Source organism: Crotalus tigris, unplaced genomic scaffold (genome assembly GCF_016545835.1).
Source record: "Crotalus tigris isolate CLP2741 ecotype Arizona unplaced genomic scaffold, ASM1654583v1 scf7180000017601.7605149639:7615979, whole genome shotgun sequence".
In the NCBI taxonomy this organism is placed as follows: Eukaryota; Metazoa; Chordata; class Lepidosauria; order Squamata; family Viperidae; genus Crotalus; species Crotalus tigris.
In genome coordinates, this window is record NW_024096505.1 from 359,256 (window position 1) to 375,686 (window position 16,431).

The window sequence follows — 16,431 nt, forward strand, 5'->3', positions numbered from 1 at the left end:
CCCCTGAGGTTATGGGGACCACGAACAGGATGGAGGAAAACTCCTCTCCTTCCTGTTCCCGTGGTACGGGCTCTTTTGCCCTGATTTTTACCAAGTGGGAGATGGTCGTGGCTACTAATTTTGCTTTGGTTGTGTTTTGTGATATTGGGCACTGGATGAAGCGATCTGGAGGAGGTGAATAAAACTCTAAGGTGAGCCCGTGTTTTGTGGTCTCCTTGACCCAAGAGTCGTTGGTAACCTCCCAAATGTTGCTGAACAGTGCCAAGCGACCCCCTATGGGAGAGTCCTCCATGGCGTCACTTGGACCGCCTATAGGGACGGCCCCCAGAGCCCCTGAAGGGACGCCTAGACTGGAACTGGCCCTTGGCTGCAATGTTCTGGCGGTCCTGTTGGCGATCCTGTCTGGGGAGAAAAGATCACGAGCCTCTGGGCCAATCCAAGAACTGCCTGGTCTGAAAGGGCTGCCTCCACTCCCAGGAACCACCGGGACGGAAAGCCTGCCTACTAAAACTCCTGCTGGGGCCGCCTATCCAACCTTTTGGACGGGTGTGCCAGGACCTTACATTGTCCTTGCCCTCAATTATGAGTGGTTGAAGGATTGGACCGAATAGGTATGTACCACTGTACTTGGATGTCGACAGACACCACTTTGACTTTAAGTCAGTCCGCCACTGTTTCAGCCACAGAAGTCTGCAAGAAACAACAGTAGCTGCAATGGATCTTGCAGAATACCTGGCCGAATGAAGAGAGGCGTCTGCAATGTACTCTGACGCTGCCACTAGTTTCCCTAGTGTCTGATGTGTCCAAACCTGACCAGGAGGAACGAGTGCCTGAAGTTCGCAGAGCCACATCATTGGAGCTCCTGCAAAAAAGGAAGATGAAGTCACAGCCCTGATCGCCCAGGCCGAGGATTGGTGAGATCGACAAAGAGAGAACTCAAACTTCTTGTCCTCCGCCTTCAGGGCCTCAGCCATATCCCCTGGAATAGCAGAGGTGGAAAACAAAGAAGTTAAAAGAGTGTCCACAGAAGGCCCTTCTATAATAGAAGCGAATGAGGAGGAAACATTGAACAGTTTCTTCTTCTCCTCCACGACCTTGTCTGCAAACAAATGGTTAGATTCCTGGATAGTGGAGGTGGAAGGTTTGTCCCCCTGTGCCAAAGTGAGGTTGGCCGTGGGACAGGCCTGATAAGTAGAGATCTGAAAGAGATGGATCGAAAAGACCCAAAGTTGTCACTTTGGGTCTTTTCAGTCGCTGCCTCCTCATCCTCAGACATAGGCATGTCGACTATCTCTAGGTCCACTGACCCCTCTTCTCCTAACTGGGAGGAAGTCTCAGAAACGCCAAAACCAGGGACTGTGGCATGTCCCACTTGAGAAGGTGGTATGAATGGAAGCAATGGAGTTTGCAAAGGTGCTTGACTCCTATAGGAGGACATAAACTGAGTAAATTCATTTTGCATGAATGCATGAAATTGTGCTGACCACACATTCTGTTGATCTCTAAAACTGGCCCCAGCCTCAGTTGAGGCATATGTGGCTTTTGTGTAGGTGAGGATAATGAGTGATGGGGACCAACCTGTTCAGTTTCCCCCTGAGGAGACCATGCCAGGGGGCATCCTGGGAAGGCGCAAATGGGGGCTCAAATGGAGAAGTGTCCAACGGAACAGGGGGAACCACTTCAGCTTCACTGGACCTGAGCCTTTGGGCTTTGGAGAATTCCCTCTCCAGCGCCTGATGTCTCCTCGTGGCCTCTCGCCCGGCTGCCTTTGGGTCTGTTTGGTGAATAATTATTTCGTCTTGGCGGTTTTTCTCCCCCCCCCCCGCGTCCAAATCAGTTGATCTGCTATTTGTTTGTGCGGGGGAAATACCAGAGCCCTGGTATGCCTGGGGCGACAAACTGTCTGCCATGTAGGCTGGATAATCCAGGTAGGAGATATCCAGAAGTGGAGGGAACCCAAACACGTAGACCAAGTTGTCAGAGATGGAAAACCGATCCTCGCTCCGAACAACAGCAATGACAAAGGACAGCCAGACAGTTCCATAGAACTGCCTGTCTAGGCCTTGTGGCAAAGTACCACAGACTAATTGGAACAGGTGGTTCTGAAATAAAATTCCCCTTCGCTCCACACACACCAGATAAGTACCAGGATCTGGTAGATGGGAGCGAGAAGAATCCACCAGCGAGCAGCTTGTAGCCTGCCCTATAGGAGCCTATTAGGCTCTTGAGGCCCATAGGCCTGAGTAAAATCCAGGAGGTTGTAATGCCTCTGATTACTGTCCAATTCTTGCCAATTTAGATCCAAAAACCAAGTCAGAATAAAACTAATAAATTTAGAACTCCTTTTAAGTAATTTGAAATGCAGTTAGGAATAAACCAAAATTAATTAACTAGTCTAACTGAGGAGCCAAAGTAATTGCGTCCTACTGAGTGAGACTAAGTCAAAAAACTGGAGGACACTCCCAGAGGGAGGCGTGGCTAAAGTTCTGACTTAGTCTATTCTGAGCAGGAAGGCTGATATTACCACCGGTGGATTCTACATTTATCATGCTGGAGAATGTTTCTCATCAATGGCAGAAAGATATTTTTTCAGCCAATCTGTCCACAGAAGTTTGTTCCAGAAGTCTGCTAAATCATCAAAGTAGTCTTTAGCAAATTTGAGATGGGTAGCAATCTGGAGAGCAGTAGTTTCTTCATTGGTACCTTACCTATCCTATTTTGTGTATTTGAAGCTGAGCGCTCACTTGTTGAGAGTTGTTTTTAAAAATAATATGGGGCTATTACCCTTTGTAATTACCCTGTAGTCCTTTACTTTTCCTCCTCAATCTTTTTTAAACATCTATTACAGAAAAATAAAAAGAGCCTACAAAAGGATTGGGTATCAGCTGTTCTTGTTCCCTTGTTTCCCCTCAATTTTTTAAAAAACCCCTTAGTCCTAAATTTCTTGTCTTTACTTTTGGGGTTGTTTCACAGCATTTCCTCTGCTTCTGATTTCCACTTTTTACTTTTCCTGAGCTATGCTCCCTCACTGTTAAAGTCTGAAATTTCTCACTCTACCATCCCCACTTCCTTTTCCTCCAATTCTTTATTTTTTCTTTCAGATTCTCTCTTTCCTCTCCCTGGTTCCCAGGTACTAATTTCTGCAACATCCTCCTCCTTCCCAACCAGTCTTTCCTGCTATTTATTTATTTTATTTATTACATTTGTTTTTATAGTTCTCTGCTGCTTCTGTCTGTGTCCAATTCAACCTTTTTTAAAAAAAAGTGCTGCAATTTTTAAATTGTTATTAAAATATTTAATAGCATTTTAAAGTAAATAAATACATATGGGTCTCAGTATTACCCATTTGATATGGCTTTTTTATCACAAAAAATGTTCTCACATGAGTTCTTTGGTGTATGAATTGTAGATTTCATAATTTCTATGAACCCATGAGACTTTTGATTATTAGGCACATATTCACCAGGATGCACATATTATTTAAATAAAATCTGCAAATGCATGTGAAAATGAATGTGCACATAATAAGTGCACATAAATTACATCCATGACAATTTTGCTGAAATTCTGTATAAATGGGTATTATATGATTTTATTTCTGTATCTCCCATGCAGTAACTTTATATAGCAAGAATATTTTTTATTAAATATGTTCACCTTTTAAGATGAGACATGATGCTATACTTCCTATAGTTTGTATTGTTTTCTAATAAATAATTTTTTTCTATTTCAGCATTATCTGCATACCAGAGGTACTACAGTTTACAATCTGACTACTGGAAGGTCTGTATAGATTTTAATTGTCAGCAATTAGTATGTTTTTGTTATTTTACAGAGGACTATTTAATCTATTACTTCCATAGTAATTATTTTTAATTATTATTTACACTGATATTTATCATAGCTAAAATTTCCATATTAAGAAGATTGTGACATCACTACTAGATTCCAGTTTTGTTCAGCATCCTGTTTCTCACTCAAACCCTTGAGTGTACAGGGAGTCCTCGACTTACAACAGTTCGCTTCATGACTGTTCGAAGTGACAGCGGCACTGAAAATATATGACTTATGACCATTTTTCACTCTTACAACCGTTGCAGCATCCCCATGGTCATGTGATTTACATCCAGATGCTTGACAAGTGACTCATTTATAATGGTTGCAGTTCCTGGAGTCATGTGATCCTCTTTTGAAATCTTCTGACAAGCAAAGTCACTTTACAGCCATGTTACTAATTTAACAACTACAATGATTCACTTAACAAATATGGCAAGAAAAGTCATAAAATGGGGCAAACTCACTTAATAAACGTCTCAGCAACAGAAATTTTGGGCTCAGTTGTGGTGTAAGTTGAGGACTACTTGTATTAGTCTTTTCCTGCAACCTAGAACTAAGGAGAAACTTTCTGACAGTGAGAACAATTAATCAGTGGAACAACCTGCCTCCAGGAGCAGTAAATGCTCCAACACTGGAAGTTTTTAAGAAGAGACTGGACAGCCACTTGTCCAAAATGGTGTAGGGTTTCCTGCCCGAGCAGGGGGTTGGACTAGATGACCTCCAAGGTCCCTTCCAACTTTACTACTACTACTACTACTACTACTACTACTACTACTATTATTATTATTATTATTATTATTATAATGCTGTATTTGAACCCAAAAGCAGTTGCATGTTCATTGCTAGTTTACTTTTCTATGAATTTGTCTTAACAGTTTCAAGTTTCCTAAGTCATCAGTATTGTCAAATTGTGGAGATGAATGTCTTAGTTTAGCTAGATATGATATTGATAGTGTTCATCAATTCAATTTTATTGGAAAACTTTGGGTTTCAGAATTACAAAAGATTAGGAACACTTAATTCTATTGTGTAGCAATCAGAATTTAGAAAAGTTGGATTACTGTAGGACAAGTGTTCTATTGATCACTAATGCAGAATTCAGCAACAACTGTTACATAATAACAGAATATGTTCATAAAGGTAACTATCAAAACTTCAAGATTATTTTCAGATTAATCAGGACAAGATTAGAATTCCTAGAATACTTTATTAACCAAGTGTTATTCGATACACACAGAATTTGTCTCCAGTGCAAAAGTTCTCAGTGTACATCTAAAGCAGTAATAATAATCATAATAATGATACCAGTAAGAGGGGGTAGTAAAGAATATGGGAAAGATAATAATACTACAGCCATACAACATGGGTAAATATACGTAGACATGACAGTACTGTTGAGTATTAGGTGTTCAGCAGAGTGATAGCATGAAGGAAAAAACTGTCCCTGTATCTAGTTGTTTTGGCATGCAGTGCCCTATAGTGGCATCCCAAGGGGAGAAATTGTGAAACAGTTATGTCCAGGGTGTATAGGTGTGTAGATATTTTCTATATATGTTATTCGGATGTCATACCCTCTCTCCTATTTCCTAGCTCTTTTTGCTATTTTAAGATCTATTTTTGTTATTTGGGGGTTGTTTATGAACTATTTGTAAACTGCTTTTCTTTTTATCTGAAAATTTTGCTTTTTCTCTGATGATTGGAATTTAGAAATTTAGATACTTTATCAACAAGTTAATAAGCAATGATCCACTGCAGATCCCTAGATATCCATAGGATAACTGTATGATTCACTTTTGCAGATAAATGTATTTATGATATTAAGAATTTGGTTGTTTTTTTGCTATTATATGAACATTTGCACTTGTTTCTTTGATTTAGCTCTGTACACTCTTGATATGGGGAGTGACACCACTTCCAATGTCCAATATCTTCCATTCTGTATTATTGATATCCAGAGAGAACTGCATCATACTGATTCTCTTTTCCAATAGGTTCCAATATTACCATCCAACAAGTTCCCTCACACACGTCAACTTATCTCCCATTGTTTGTTCTGTTCTTTTTACATATTATATTTGTATTCTGTTGCTCATTGTGTTTGGTTTTTTGGGTTCAGTTCTAAAATGTTTAAAGACAATATCCTTTTGCCCTTGGATTTATCTACAGAACTTTCCTCCATCATGTTCTGATTCTGCTTTTGCATTCTTATGGATTATTTTATACTAAATTAGCATTTGTTATAAATAAAAATCAACAATTTTTAACACCATTTGATACTGTCATTCCTAATAAAGGCAACATAAAGGAAGTACTTGATGTACTTTTCTATAATAAATGATGTAGGACAACACACTTAATGAGTATTAACCTACCTTCCCTAAATTCAGCTCATTTCTCTATCAGATACTGTTCTATACCATCCAGTAACTATTATCTCATGAAGCTGCCTAGATCAGGGGTCCCCAACCCATGGCCCACAGCCTCTACCAGGCCAAGCCTATTCTGAATTAGGCCATGCAAAGTGGCTGGCTGGAGTGCATGTATGCACGCAGCTCAACTTGCGTGAGCAGCAGGTCAGTAGGTATTCATGCGCATGTGCACTGGCCCACCACTTGTGCAAGTTGAGCTGCACGCATACGCACCAGACCACCACTCACATGGCTCAATTCCCCCCCCCCCCAGCCAGGCCATCAAGCTGCAAAGATTGGGGGCCACTGGCCTAGATTGTTACTGTGCTTAACAAGCTAATTGAACTAGAGTTAGCCACATCCCTCATCACTTTTCTTATTGTAACTGTTATGTATGTAATCCAACTCTTTGGAATGACAGGGAAGCCAATATTGAAGTCTACAATTCTTGCATTTATCTTTACCAGTGAGGACATAAGAGAAATATCCAAGCCTGAATTGGCTTTTTCAGAAAAAAAAATTGCACAAATAGAAACAGATGGAGGTAATGAAAGATGACAGCATTAGAAAAATTGGCAAAGTAAATATAATACGTATAGGCTAGATGTTGTTAATCAAAGACTTCTGAAAGGATTTTGATATGAAATTGCTCATCTTTTCACAAAAATACACAACTTTTCTTTAATAATGGCATCTATTCTTTAGGATTAAGAAACTAGTCAGTGTTACCCCAGTTTTTAAAAAGAGATTGAAGGATGGTAAAGGAAGCCATAGGTTAATTAAGTTCCGTATCTATTTTAGATACTAAAGTAATTGCAAGAATTATTAAAGAAAAAAGAAGCAAATACATTGAATTTCAACAAGCATGAATAAAAAGCTGTCCCGATAGATGATGCTTAAATAGACTTTCAAAAAGCGTTTGACAAAATCTCTCACCAAAAAAATCCGACCTAACTCATCTTTGGTGTTATAAGAGGGCAGGTAATTTTATAGACTAGCAACTGTCAGATTAGCAAGAAACAAGAGTAGGAATAAGAAAGCAAATGTGCAAAGAGATTGTGCTGGGACCACTGTTTTTTTTAACTTGTACATAAAAGATTGGCATTGGGGGTTGCTCAGGTAATTGTTCAGGAAAAATTCTTTGAATCACGGTAATTTGTTGAAAATGTCATCTCAGGGTATATCTGCTTTTTTTAAAAGCAAATTCTACACTTTGGAGTTATTATAAGGGGAATACTATTACTCCAACTGTTATGCTAATCTTTCAGGTTTGTTGTACAATTCAGCTTAAAAGTTGTTACTATTACTGTGGTTTGTTGCTCCATAAGCCAGATGTTCAGACTGGGTTTGGCATTTTTGTCCACCTATAGAGTCCTTTCCAAGGACCTAGGATAGGCAGATGAGGATGTTTGATGGTTTAAAATATTGCAGGATGTAAACTATTCTGAGCAAAGCTGCCTTTGGCAATTGACTGATGGTGATTTTGTCAATGCTGATGTTTAAATGGTGTTTCAGCTGTTTTAGGATTACAATCAAGTTGCCTATTACTATTGGTACTACCTTTTTCATAGTCGTTCTATTTCTAATTGCAGGTCTATCTATTTTGTTATCTTCTCCAGTTCTTTCTCTTTTCTTCTGCTGTTTCCACGTACTGCCACATCCACTGTCCAGATTTTTTTTGTCTTATTGACAATGGTTAAGTCTGGGGTATTATGTGGCAGGGGCCTGTCTGTTTGAATTCCAAAGTCCCAGAGCACTTTAGTTTCTTCATTTTCTATTCTCTGTTTTTTATGGTTCCACCAGTTCTTGCTTGAAGTAAAATAGTATTTTTTTTTTTGCAGATTTTCCAATGCACCATTCTTACTACTTTGTCACGCTGTCATTTGTATTCAATTTGTGCAACCTTGCTTGCAGCAGCTAACCAGGTGATCCACTGTTTCTTCAACTTCTTTGCAGAGGTGGCACTTGTTATCTGTTGCTTCTCAATTCTGGCTTGATGTTGTGCAGCCAGAATTAGCCACTCTGTCTCTTTCTTCAACTTTATTATGGTTCATTGCACAATTAACCAGATGTTTCAACTGGATTATTATGAATATGAAGCTGGCATTTGCAGGCATTCATGATAGTTGAAATGAAACATAGTGTAAAAGAAATTCTCCATTTTAAGTATGTTATTTCAACTGTTTAATTTATTAATAATATATTAATGTGAGTAGGAATCGGGTCTAATCATTTGTTTAAAATATTTTTTTAATTATCAGAAGAAATCTGAAGATGATTGTATTTCTGGTTTTGTTGCAGTTAAAACTCTCCATTCAGTACATTATAATACTTTGAATGTTCAGGTGATTGCATTAGAATGTTGAAATTAATTTTAGAATGCTGAAGAGCAATGAATAAGTATATATGCAATCGTAATTGTTCCTGATATAATGAGAAATCAGTCGATGACGGTTATAATCATTAGTTAGATAGGCAGCCTAAGGTAATAGGCCATGTATGTGAATTTATGTATGTATGTATGCATGTTTCTGTGTATGTGTGTAAACTTAGGCTCTATTTTATTAACATAGATTATTGCAAATGGGGTACTAAAAAATACAGTGTCCTAAAATCCTTTGGGAATTTAGCAGCAAAGTTGCTCAACATTCTTAGTAAGTAATTAATTAAACATAGAAAAAAGTAATACTCTGGATTTAGTGAAATCCAGAAAGCAGAAACTTGCACTGGGCCACGGGTTGGCAACCCGTGGCTCCAGAGCCGCATGTGGCTCTTTGAGCCATTTTCTGCGGCTCCAGAGCCTACTCCGCCATTTGCAGAGAGAGAGAAAGAGACAGAGAGGCACTTGCACTTCTCTCTCTCTCTCTCTCTCTCTCTCTCTCTCTCTCTCTCTCTCTCTCTCTCTCTCTCTCATGCGGGCTTGCCCCCTTGTGGGGCTCCTGATTGGCCCTGTACCCAGGTGCCCCGCCTCTTGGGAGAAGGGCCAGGAAGTCCCTTTCCTGGGCTGGTCCTGTCCAAGGCGCACATGACCGGGGAGCTGCGTGAGGAAGCCCTGGGATCCCCACTGGGAGAGACCCGCCGGAGCCTCCGCTGAGCAGGCCAGCCCTCCCGCAAGCCGCGGCCCCGAGGGAGAGCAGCCCCTGCGATCCCCAGCCTGCGCGACCATTGGCCAACAGCAGCAGGGCCGGAGACGGAGGGTCAGTGGTGGGGGGAGGGAGGGGGCTCTGAGTCCACCGATTGCCGCCGTGAAGTGGCCAAGGGGCAGGTTGCGCGCCCCTCGGCTTACTTGTACCAGGCAGAGGGGCTGGCAGGCTGGTCAGGCAGAGCAGCTGCAGAATCGTGGCCAGGGCCAGCGGGCTGCATGGTACCTGCCCCCCAGCAGCCTGCCATGGCTACATCTCATGGGCAGGTTAGCCTGGGCAGCATGGAGTCTTGGCAGAGGTGGAGTCCTGGCGGAGGTGGCGGCGGCTTCCTCGCCCTCCTCTCCTTCCTCCTGCTGCCCCCCGGGCGGCAGTCCCAGCTGGTGTGGCAGCCAGTGGGGGCATCGGCATCCCTGGGCCACTCCCTGGTCTGCCGAGCCGGCCATGTGTCTCCCTGGGCTGGTCCAGGCAACTGGGGTGGCAACCGGGCAGCCGCATCCCTTCGCTGTCCTCCGGAAGTAGAATTCCGGCCTCCTGCAGCAGGCTGAGATAGGCCAGCCCGAGCGGCCGTCTACTGCCGCCTTGGAAGATTTGCCGCAGCAGCTCCTTCTCCCCGTCAGCCTCCTCCTCCTCTCCCTTTGAACCTTTGCGCCAAAAGGCGGAAAGAAGAAGGTCCCAGAGAGGGAGAGTGCGGGGCGGGGGGGAGAGCAGTCTTTTCCGAGGGGAGGAGAAGCCAGGATGGCAGAGCTGACCATACTTTAAAAATTTAACATCTATGGGAGAGGAGGATACACCGCAGCACAAGGGCATTGTAGGGAAGGCGCGGGGGGGGGAAGAGGGATAGGAAGGAAAGAAAACAAAGGAAGGAAGGAAGATCTGTAGCCACCCAAGAAAAAGCAAATTTAAACACAGTCGCTACAAGGGAAGGAGGAGGGAGGGGAGGCTTGGCAACTCGTTGGAAGGGACCGATTCGGGGTTCGGGAAAGGCGTAAATCTGGATCAAGGCGTTGAGGGTTCTGGCCTTGGAGGGAAGAAAATGAAGCTGGCTCTACTTGCATGAAGCTCGCTGGGAGCCGGATCCAGACTGACTGCATTGCAAAGGCGGGCAGCTGCATTGCAACCTGCCACGCAGTTCCTTGGGGGTGTAAGGCTTTACCTGTTGAACTTTGGGTGGTGGTCGGGGTGCCAGTAGTGCTTTTCCCCCGGCAGCTTCTGCGCAAACCGGACACAGAGAGAGGATGAAGGAGGGATTTGGAAGGGCAATGAAGCTGGGGTGCTGTAAAAACTATATAAGTCCGAGATCACCAGGAAGCAAAGCGAGGGGGGGTCCTGGGGGCTTAGAGGCCTCTCCTGCTCTGCCAGCCCTTCACTGCTTTGGGGCTCCAGCTGGTATTTCTGGGCAAAAACTTGGAAAAGCTGCAAAAGCCACCGTAAGAAACACATGTTCAGACAGCCATGCACGCGGCATAAAAGCTGGAGCCAGCTAGTTTCATGCGCCCGGGTCCCAGGAAGAGGCTCCCCCCTGGTTACCGCCCACCCTGCAAGGTAGGCAAAGCCGCCCCTGGCCGCAATGATGTCGCCGGGAGCAGAGCCGTCCATACCAGAGCTGGATGGGGGGCATGTCTTGCCTTAGGCTCCACTCTTCAATCAAGTGCCCTGTTCTGTGTGCGCACACACACATTTTGCAGCTCCCAGTTTTTTCTTTTGTGAGGGAAACGGGTCGAAGTGGCTCTTTCACTGTTTCAGGTTACCGACCCCGGCACTGGACAAAATACAAGGTGGATTTGATTTAACTCAAGTTGATTTAAATCATGATTTAAATCATGATTTAAATCACTAGTAAAAAGGCTTGATTTAAATCAACTCGATTTAAATCATAATTTTTAAAGAGCAGCTGTCATCTCTGTCCCGCAGCGGCTCCTCTGACCCGATGTTGACTCACCAACAGTCCCATTCACCTTAATGGGACGGCTGGTGATGCGGCAGTGAGACAACAAGGTGAGGGACATGGTGGGCTGTAGGTGAATGGATGCGTGCTAGCAGGCGCTACCAAGATGGATCAGAAATGACAGGTGCTCTTTAAATGTAAGGACTCATTCTTGCTGGTAGTTAGAATCTTTAATATTATTATTTGCAAACAAAATGAAGGTTTCCTATTTAGAATAATAAGCTGTCAGGCTAGTAAAACAGCGATATCAGAACCGATTTTCAATTAATAGGTTAATCACGCATACCATGTTTCCCTGAAAATTAGACCTACCCCGAAAATAAGACCTACCCTGATTTTTGGGGGTGGGCATAATATAAGCCCTACCCTCAAAATAAGCCCTAATTAGGACCCTGCCCACTCCGTCCCACCTCGCTGCTGCAATGGGACAGGAGAGCACATGTTGCGCTGCTGCCACCATAAGGCAAGGCAGGTGGGAGGGGGGGAGGTGCCCCACATGCCCTGTACCTGCTTACTTCAGGGCCCCTCCAGCCAGGCCATTCCTTGTTTGACGACTTTCCCTTTCACTCCTCTCCCAAGCCGGACTACCATGCTACGGCGGATGGGCGGAATAGGCCCAGTCCCCCTCTGCCATTTTGGAGCTAGGGGGAGTGACGGGGAAATGCTCCACTGCTGCTGTGTGCTGCTGGAGGGGCTTTCTTATGCTTCGCCCAACAGATCATCTGCCCAGTGGCAGCAGCCGCCTCCTACTCCACCAACTCTCCTGTGGCTTGTGCTGTGACCGGGCAGTGCAAGCCTCCCCTGCCGCCTCCATCTGCCAGTCCTTTGTCGCCACCACTGGAGAGAACAAGTAGGCTCTGCACAGCGATGCAGAGCAGAGAAGAGCACTTGCTTGCCACTCTGCATCCCCCACGTCACCCTTCTCCATTCTGGAAATGGCAGCCCCATTTCCTGCCGCTTCTCCTGGCACTGCTGTAGAGTTTGGTGCACCACCGCCCAGCTCCTCTCTCTTCCCAAAAGCATTTCTTCACTAACCTGCTTTCCAGCTCTGGCACATTTTTCTCCTGCTGTAGGGAAACTGAGTTTGTGGGACAATACAAAAGTTCAGTCAGCCCTTCCAACTTCTTGCAAGATTTTTTTTTTTTTGTGAGAAGTTGGACGGCCTGACTGAAGTTTTTTTAGTCCCATGAACTCTGTTTCCCTGTAGCAGGAGAGAAACGTGCCAGAGCTGGAAAGCAGGTTAGTGACAAAATGCTTTCAGGAAGAGAGAGGAGCTGGACAATGGTGCACCAAACTCTACAGCAGTGCTGGAAGAAGCAGCAGGAAACAGGTGCCATTTCCAGAATGGAGAAGGGAGATGCAGGCGATCCAAGATGGTAAGCAAGGGCTCTTCTCTGCTCTGCATCGCTGCACAGAGCTGCTCCCGTTCTCCGTTCTCTCCAGTGGCGGTGATGGAGGGCTGGCGGAAGGAGGTGGCAGGGGAGGCTTGCGCTGCCCAGTCACAGCGCAAGCAACTGGAGAGTTGGTGGAGTAAGCGGTGGCTTCTGCTGGGCAGATGATCTGTTGGGTGAAGTGCAAAGAAAGTGCCTCCAGTGGCACATAGTGGCAGCGGAATCTTTCGCTGTCACTCTGGCTCCGAAACGGTGGAGGGGGACCAGGCCTACCTCGCCCATTCTCCATAGCATGGCACTCCAGCTCGGAAGGGAAGTGAAAAGGAAGGTCGCTGAGCAAGGAATGGCCTGGCTGTTAGGGCCCTGAAGTAAGCAGAGTACGCGGGACAGCTCTACCCCCTCCCCCACCTGCTTCATCTCATTGTGGTTGCAGCGGTGCGATGTGCCGCAGGGCCACCTGCTGGACATAGCTGTTGGTGCCACCAACACGAGGTAAGTTAGGTGTCACAAAAAATATAAAACATCCCCTCAAAATAAGACCTAATGCTTCTTTTGGAGGCAAAAATAATATAAGACTGGGTCTTACTTTCGGGGAAACATGATAGTTGGAGAACTACTCAAATTCTTTTATTTAATTAAAACACTTAGAGTCTGGTACAGATGCATTTTTCTTCAAACAATCATACAGTTTGTAGCGTACATAGATTTGCAAAACAATGGGATAAAAGAATATTCCTGAACTTTGTTTTATGATTTCTGTTATGGTTACTGTGAAATTGTATGAATGTATCAATGCAGTGCATGTTATCTCAGCTTGCAGAGCTTGGATTCATTGAATAAGTTTACCAAAAAATGTAAATATTGCAGAATTTACAACCTCATGCTACATAACTAAGCTCCATTTCATGCTGAATAGACTAAATTATTAATGTATCTTAAATGGAAAACTATATTTAGATAGATTTTTACTCCAAAAGCATTTTATTAAAATAAATTTGATAAAAATAAATCCAATTTAATTCAAAAAAATCTCATTTTTATTTTATTTTTTTAAAAAAATCATCAATTATTATCCACCCTGCATCCAACTTAATAAATATATATTCAGGTCATAAAATCATCTCAGCAACAGCAAAGAATAAAGTATAGTGCAAATCCTGAGGCAAAAGAAGGCTAGAATTACCTCAATTTTTAATATCATCCTGAAAGCTATATTTCAGTGCTTGGCAAGAGTTGACTGGCTTGTCTCAGTTCTTTTACATTTTTCTTAAGTTGGGTTTTACCTGTCATTTCACTATCTTTATTTTTTATTTCTTCAACTTTTAATAAGTTCTTGACCATAATAAAGTACATTCTATTCTAAATCCAGTATCATGTTGACTTGTATCCTGAGGTGATAAAACAGTCTTTCCTTTCTGTATGACATTCTTTTGAATATTTGGTGAGTACTAGCTTATTCTCTTTCAGCCTGCTTGGATTAAACATGGTTCTTTCATGATTCTCTTCATGGGTTTAATTTCTAGTTCTTTGATCATCCGTCATTTCTGAATCTTTTTTAAAATGTGATATCCAATATGGGACACAGTATTAGGGGGGTTATGTCCAAAGCAGAATGTGGATTTATTTCATTTCATTATACTAATTATTTTTATTTTACTTTGAACATAATGAAGGAAGCCCCCCCCTTTTTTTGTTCTTAATCTTATTCTCTGTCCTCTGACCTTTAGCTTTCCTGTTCATCCTTACAGTTATGAGTTACTTAGTAATGTCCTTTTTTCATCTCTGACATATATCCCTTTTCATTTTTAAGCTTTCTGGGTACCTACAGTAGATTTTTTTTTTTTTTTTGCCAGTTTCCCTGTTTTCTTCATTTGAATAGTACTTTTATCTTTCTTTCTCTCTTCCTTCCCTTATATTCCCCATTTCCCATTAGCTTCTCCTTACATGGAATTCTGTTTAACATTGTTCTGAGTTTTAAAAAATATCTGTGTTTTTGAAGTTCAAGGTATGGTGTTTAACCTCACTCTGATTTAGGATCTCTATTGACCAGTATTACATGGAGACTTCGCCAAAGTTTTTTTTATATACTTCATTTACTAAATCTTCTCTATTGGTAACCTAAAATCAAAAGTAGTTCATCATCATCATCATCATCATCATGTTGGAAGGGACCATGGAAGTCATCTAGTCTAACCCCCCTACTCAGGCAGACAAATGGCTGTCCAGTCTCTTCTTAAAAATTTCCAGTGTTGGAGCATTCACAGCTTCTGGAGGCAGGTTGTTCCACTGATTAATTGTTTTAACTCCATTTGGATGCAGTTCCATTGCGGACCACACATTGAATATGACTGGTCAGCCATCTGGTGGTGATGCAGTCTAACCCACATTTTTCTATCTTATCAAGTAATAGATTGTGATCTACTTTATAAAATGCCTTATTGAAGTCCAAGTAAATTATATCCACAGCATTCCTTTGGTCCACTAATTTTGTCATCTGGTCAAAGAATGCAGTAAGATTTGTCTGGCGTGATCTGTTTTTGACAAATTCATGTTGGCTTTTGGTAATGACTTGGTTTGCCTCTAGGTGTTCACTGATTTGTTGCTTGATTATCTTTTCCAAGATCTTCCCAGGTATTGAGGTCAGGCTGATAGGTCTGTAGTTTCCTGGATCCATCCCCCTCCCTTTTTTTTTTCTTTTTTTGAAAATGGGAACTACTTCAGCTCTTTTCCAGTCCTCTGATAGTTCCCCAGTGCTCCAGGATCTTTTAAACATGTAGTTCAGTGATGCTGAGATCACATCTGCCAGTTGCTTCAGAACCTTGGGGTGTAGTCCATCTGGTCCTAGTGTTTTGAACTCATCTAGGGTGGGCAGGTGCTCACTTACCATTTTCTTGCCTATCTTAACTTGTGTTTCTAATCTTGTGTTTTTTATGGTACTGTTTTTGACAGGTTGGACTTTTTTCCCTTTGTGTAAATACGAGTTTAGTTCTGCTTTCTCCCTGTTGCTTGTCGCTTTCTTGCCACTTTCTCCCACTAGTGGACCAATCATTTTGTTAACTTTTTTCTTGTTCTTAACATGAAAGAAGCTTTTTTTGTTATTTTTGACTTTTGTTGCAAGCCTTAGTTCATTTTGAGCCTTAGTTTTCCTCACTTCATTTTGTAGGCTCAGGCGATTTGCTGATGTAGCGGGGCTGTCTGAGAGTGTTTGCAGGAGCTTGTTTGGGAAGGGAGAGATTGGGACAGCTGGTGCTGGCTTTAGGTGTAGCCCACGTGGGCGGAAGAAAAAGATAGAAAAGGAAAGGAAAGGGCCGGGGTAGCTGTTGGAGTTCGTCAGGTGAAGGTAAGGGGACTGGAAGTTTTATTTGCTTTTCTTCCTAACGATATTTTAAACAGAGGCTGGAGGGGGAGATAGTGGAGTTTTATTGCTTCCTTCGTTAGGAGGATACGGAGGAAAGAGTGAGTGTGTAGAAAGGAGTTGGCTGAGGCTCCTAGCCTCAGATTTTAACAATAAAGATAAAGGGGGGGGAGGGCTTTGATCCTGAAACCTGACTGAAGAAGAAGCAACAGAAGGAGAGGAGAGACTGGTGATGGCTACTGTTGCTGCGAAGCCTGGAGGCTATTTGGACTGTGTATTGCTGCTGGTACAGGTTTTGGACATTGTGGGGGAGTTGCCCTGGGGGACGAGCTATTGCTACAGCACACTGACT

At 43.0% G+C, this 16,431-nt stretch overlaps 1 protein-coding gene across 7 annotated transcripts in view; it reads left to right on the forward strand.

Annotated features, from left to right (window-relative positions):
* Window positions 1–16,431, forward strand: part of KDM6A (lysine demethylase 6A) — a 211,797-nt gene that overhangs the window by 83,675 nt on the left and 111,691 nt on the right. For all 7 annotated transcript variants that reach the window (XR_005559737.1, XR_005559740.1, XR_005559741.1 and 4 more), the window contains exon 4: window positions 3,734–3,783. Coding sequence is in view for 3 of the 7 variants with exons in the window: in XM_039368138.1 (XP_039224072.1) it covers window positions 3,734–3,783 (50 nt within the window). In the remaining 4 variants the exon portion in view is untranslated. The remainder of the gene's footprint in view (window positions 1–3,733; window positions 3,784–16,431) is intronic.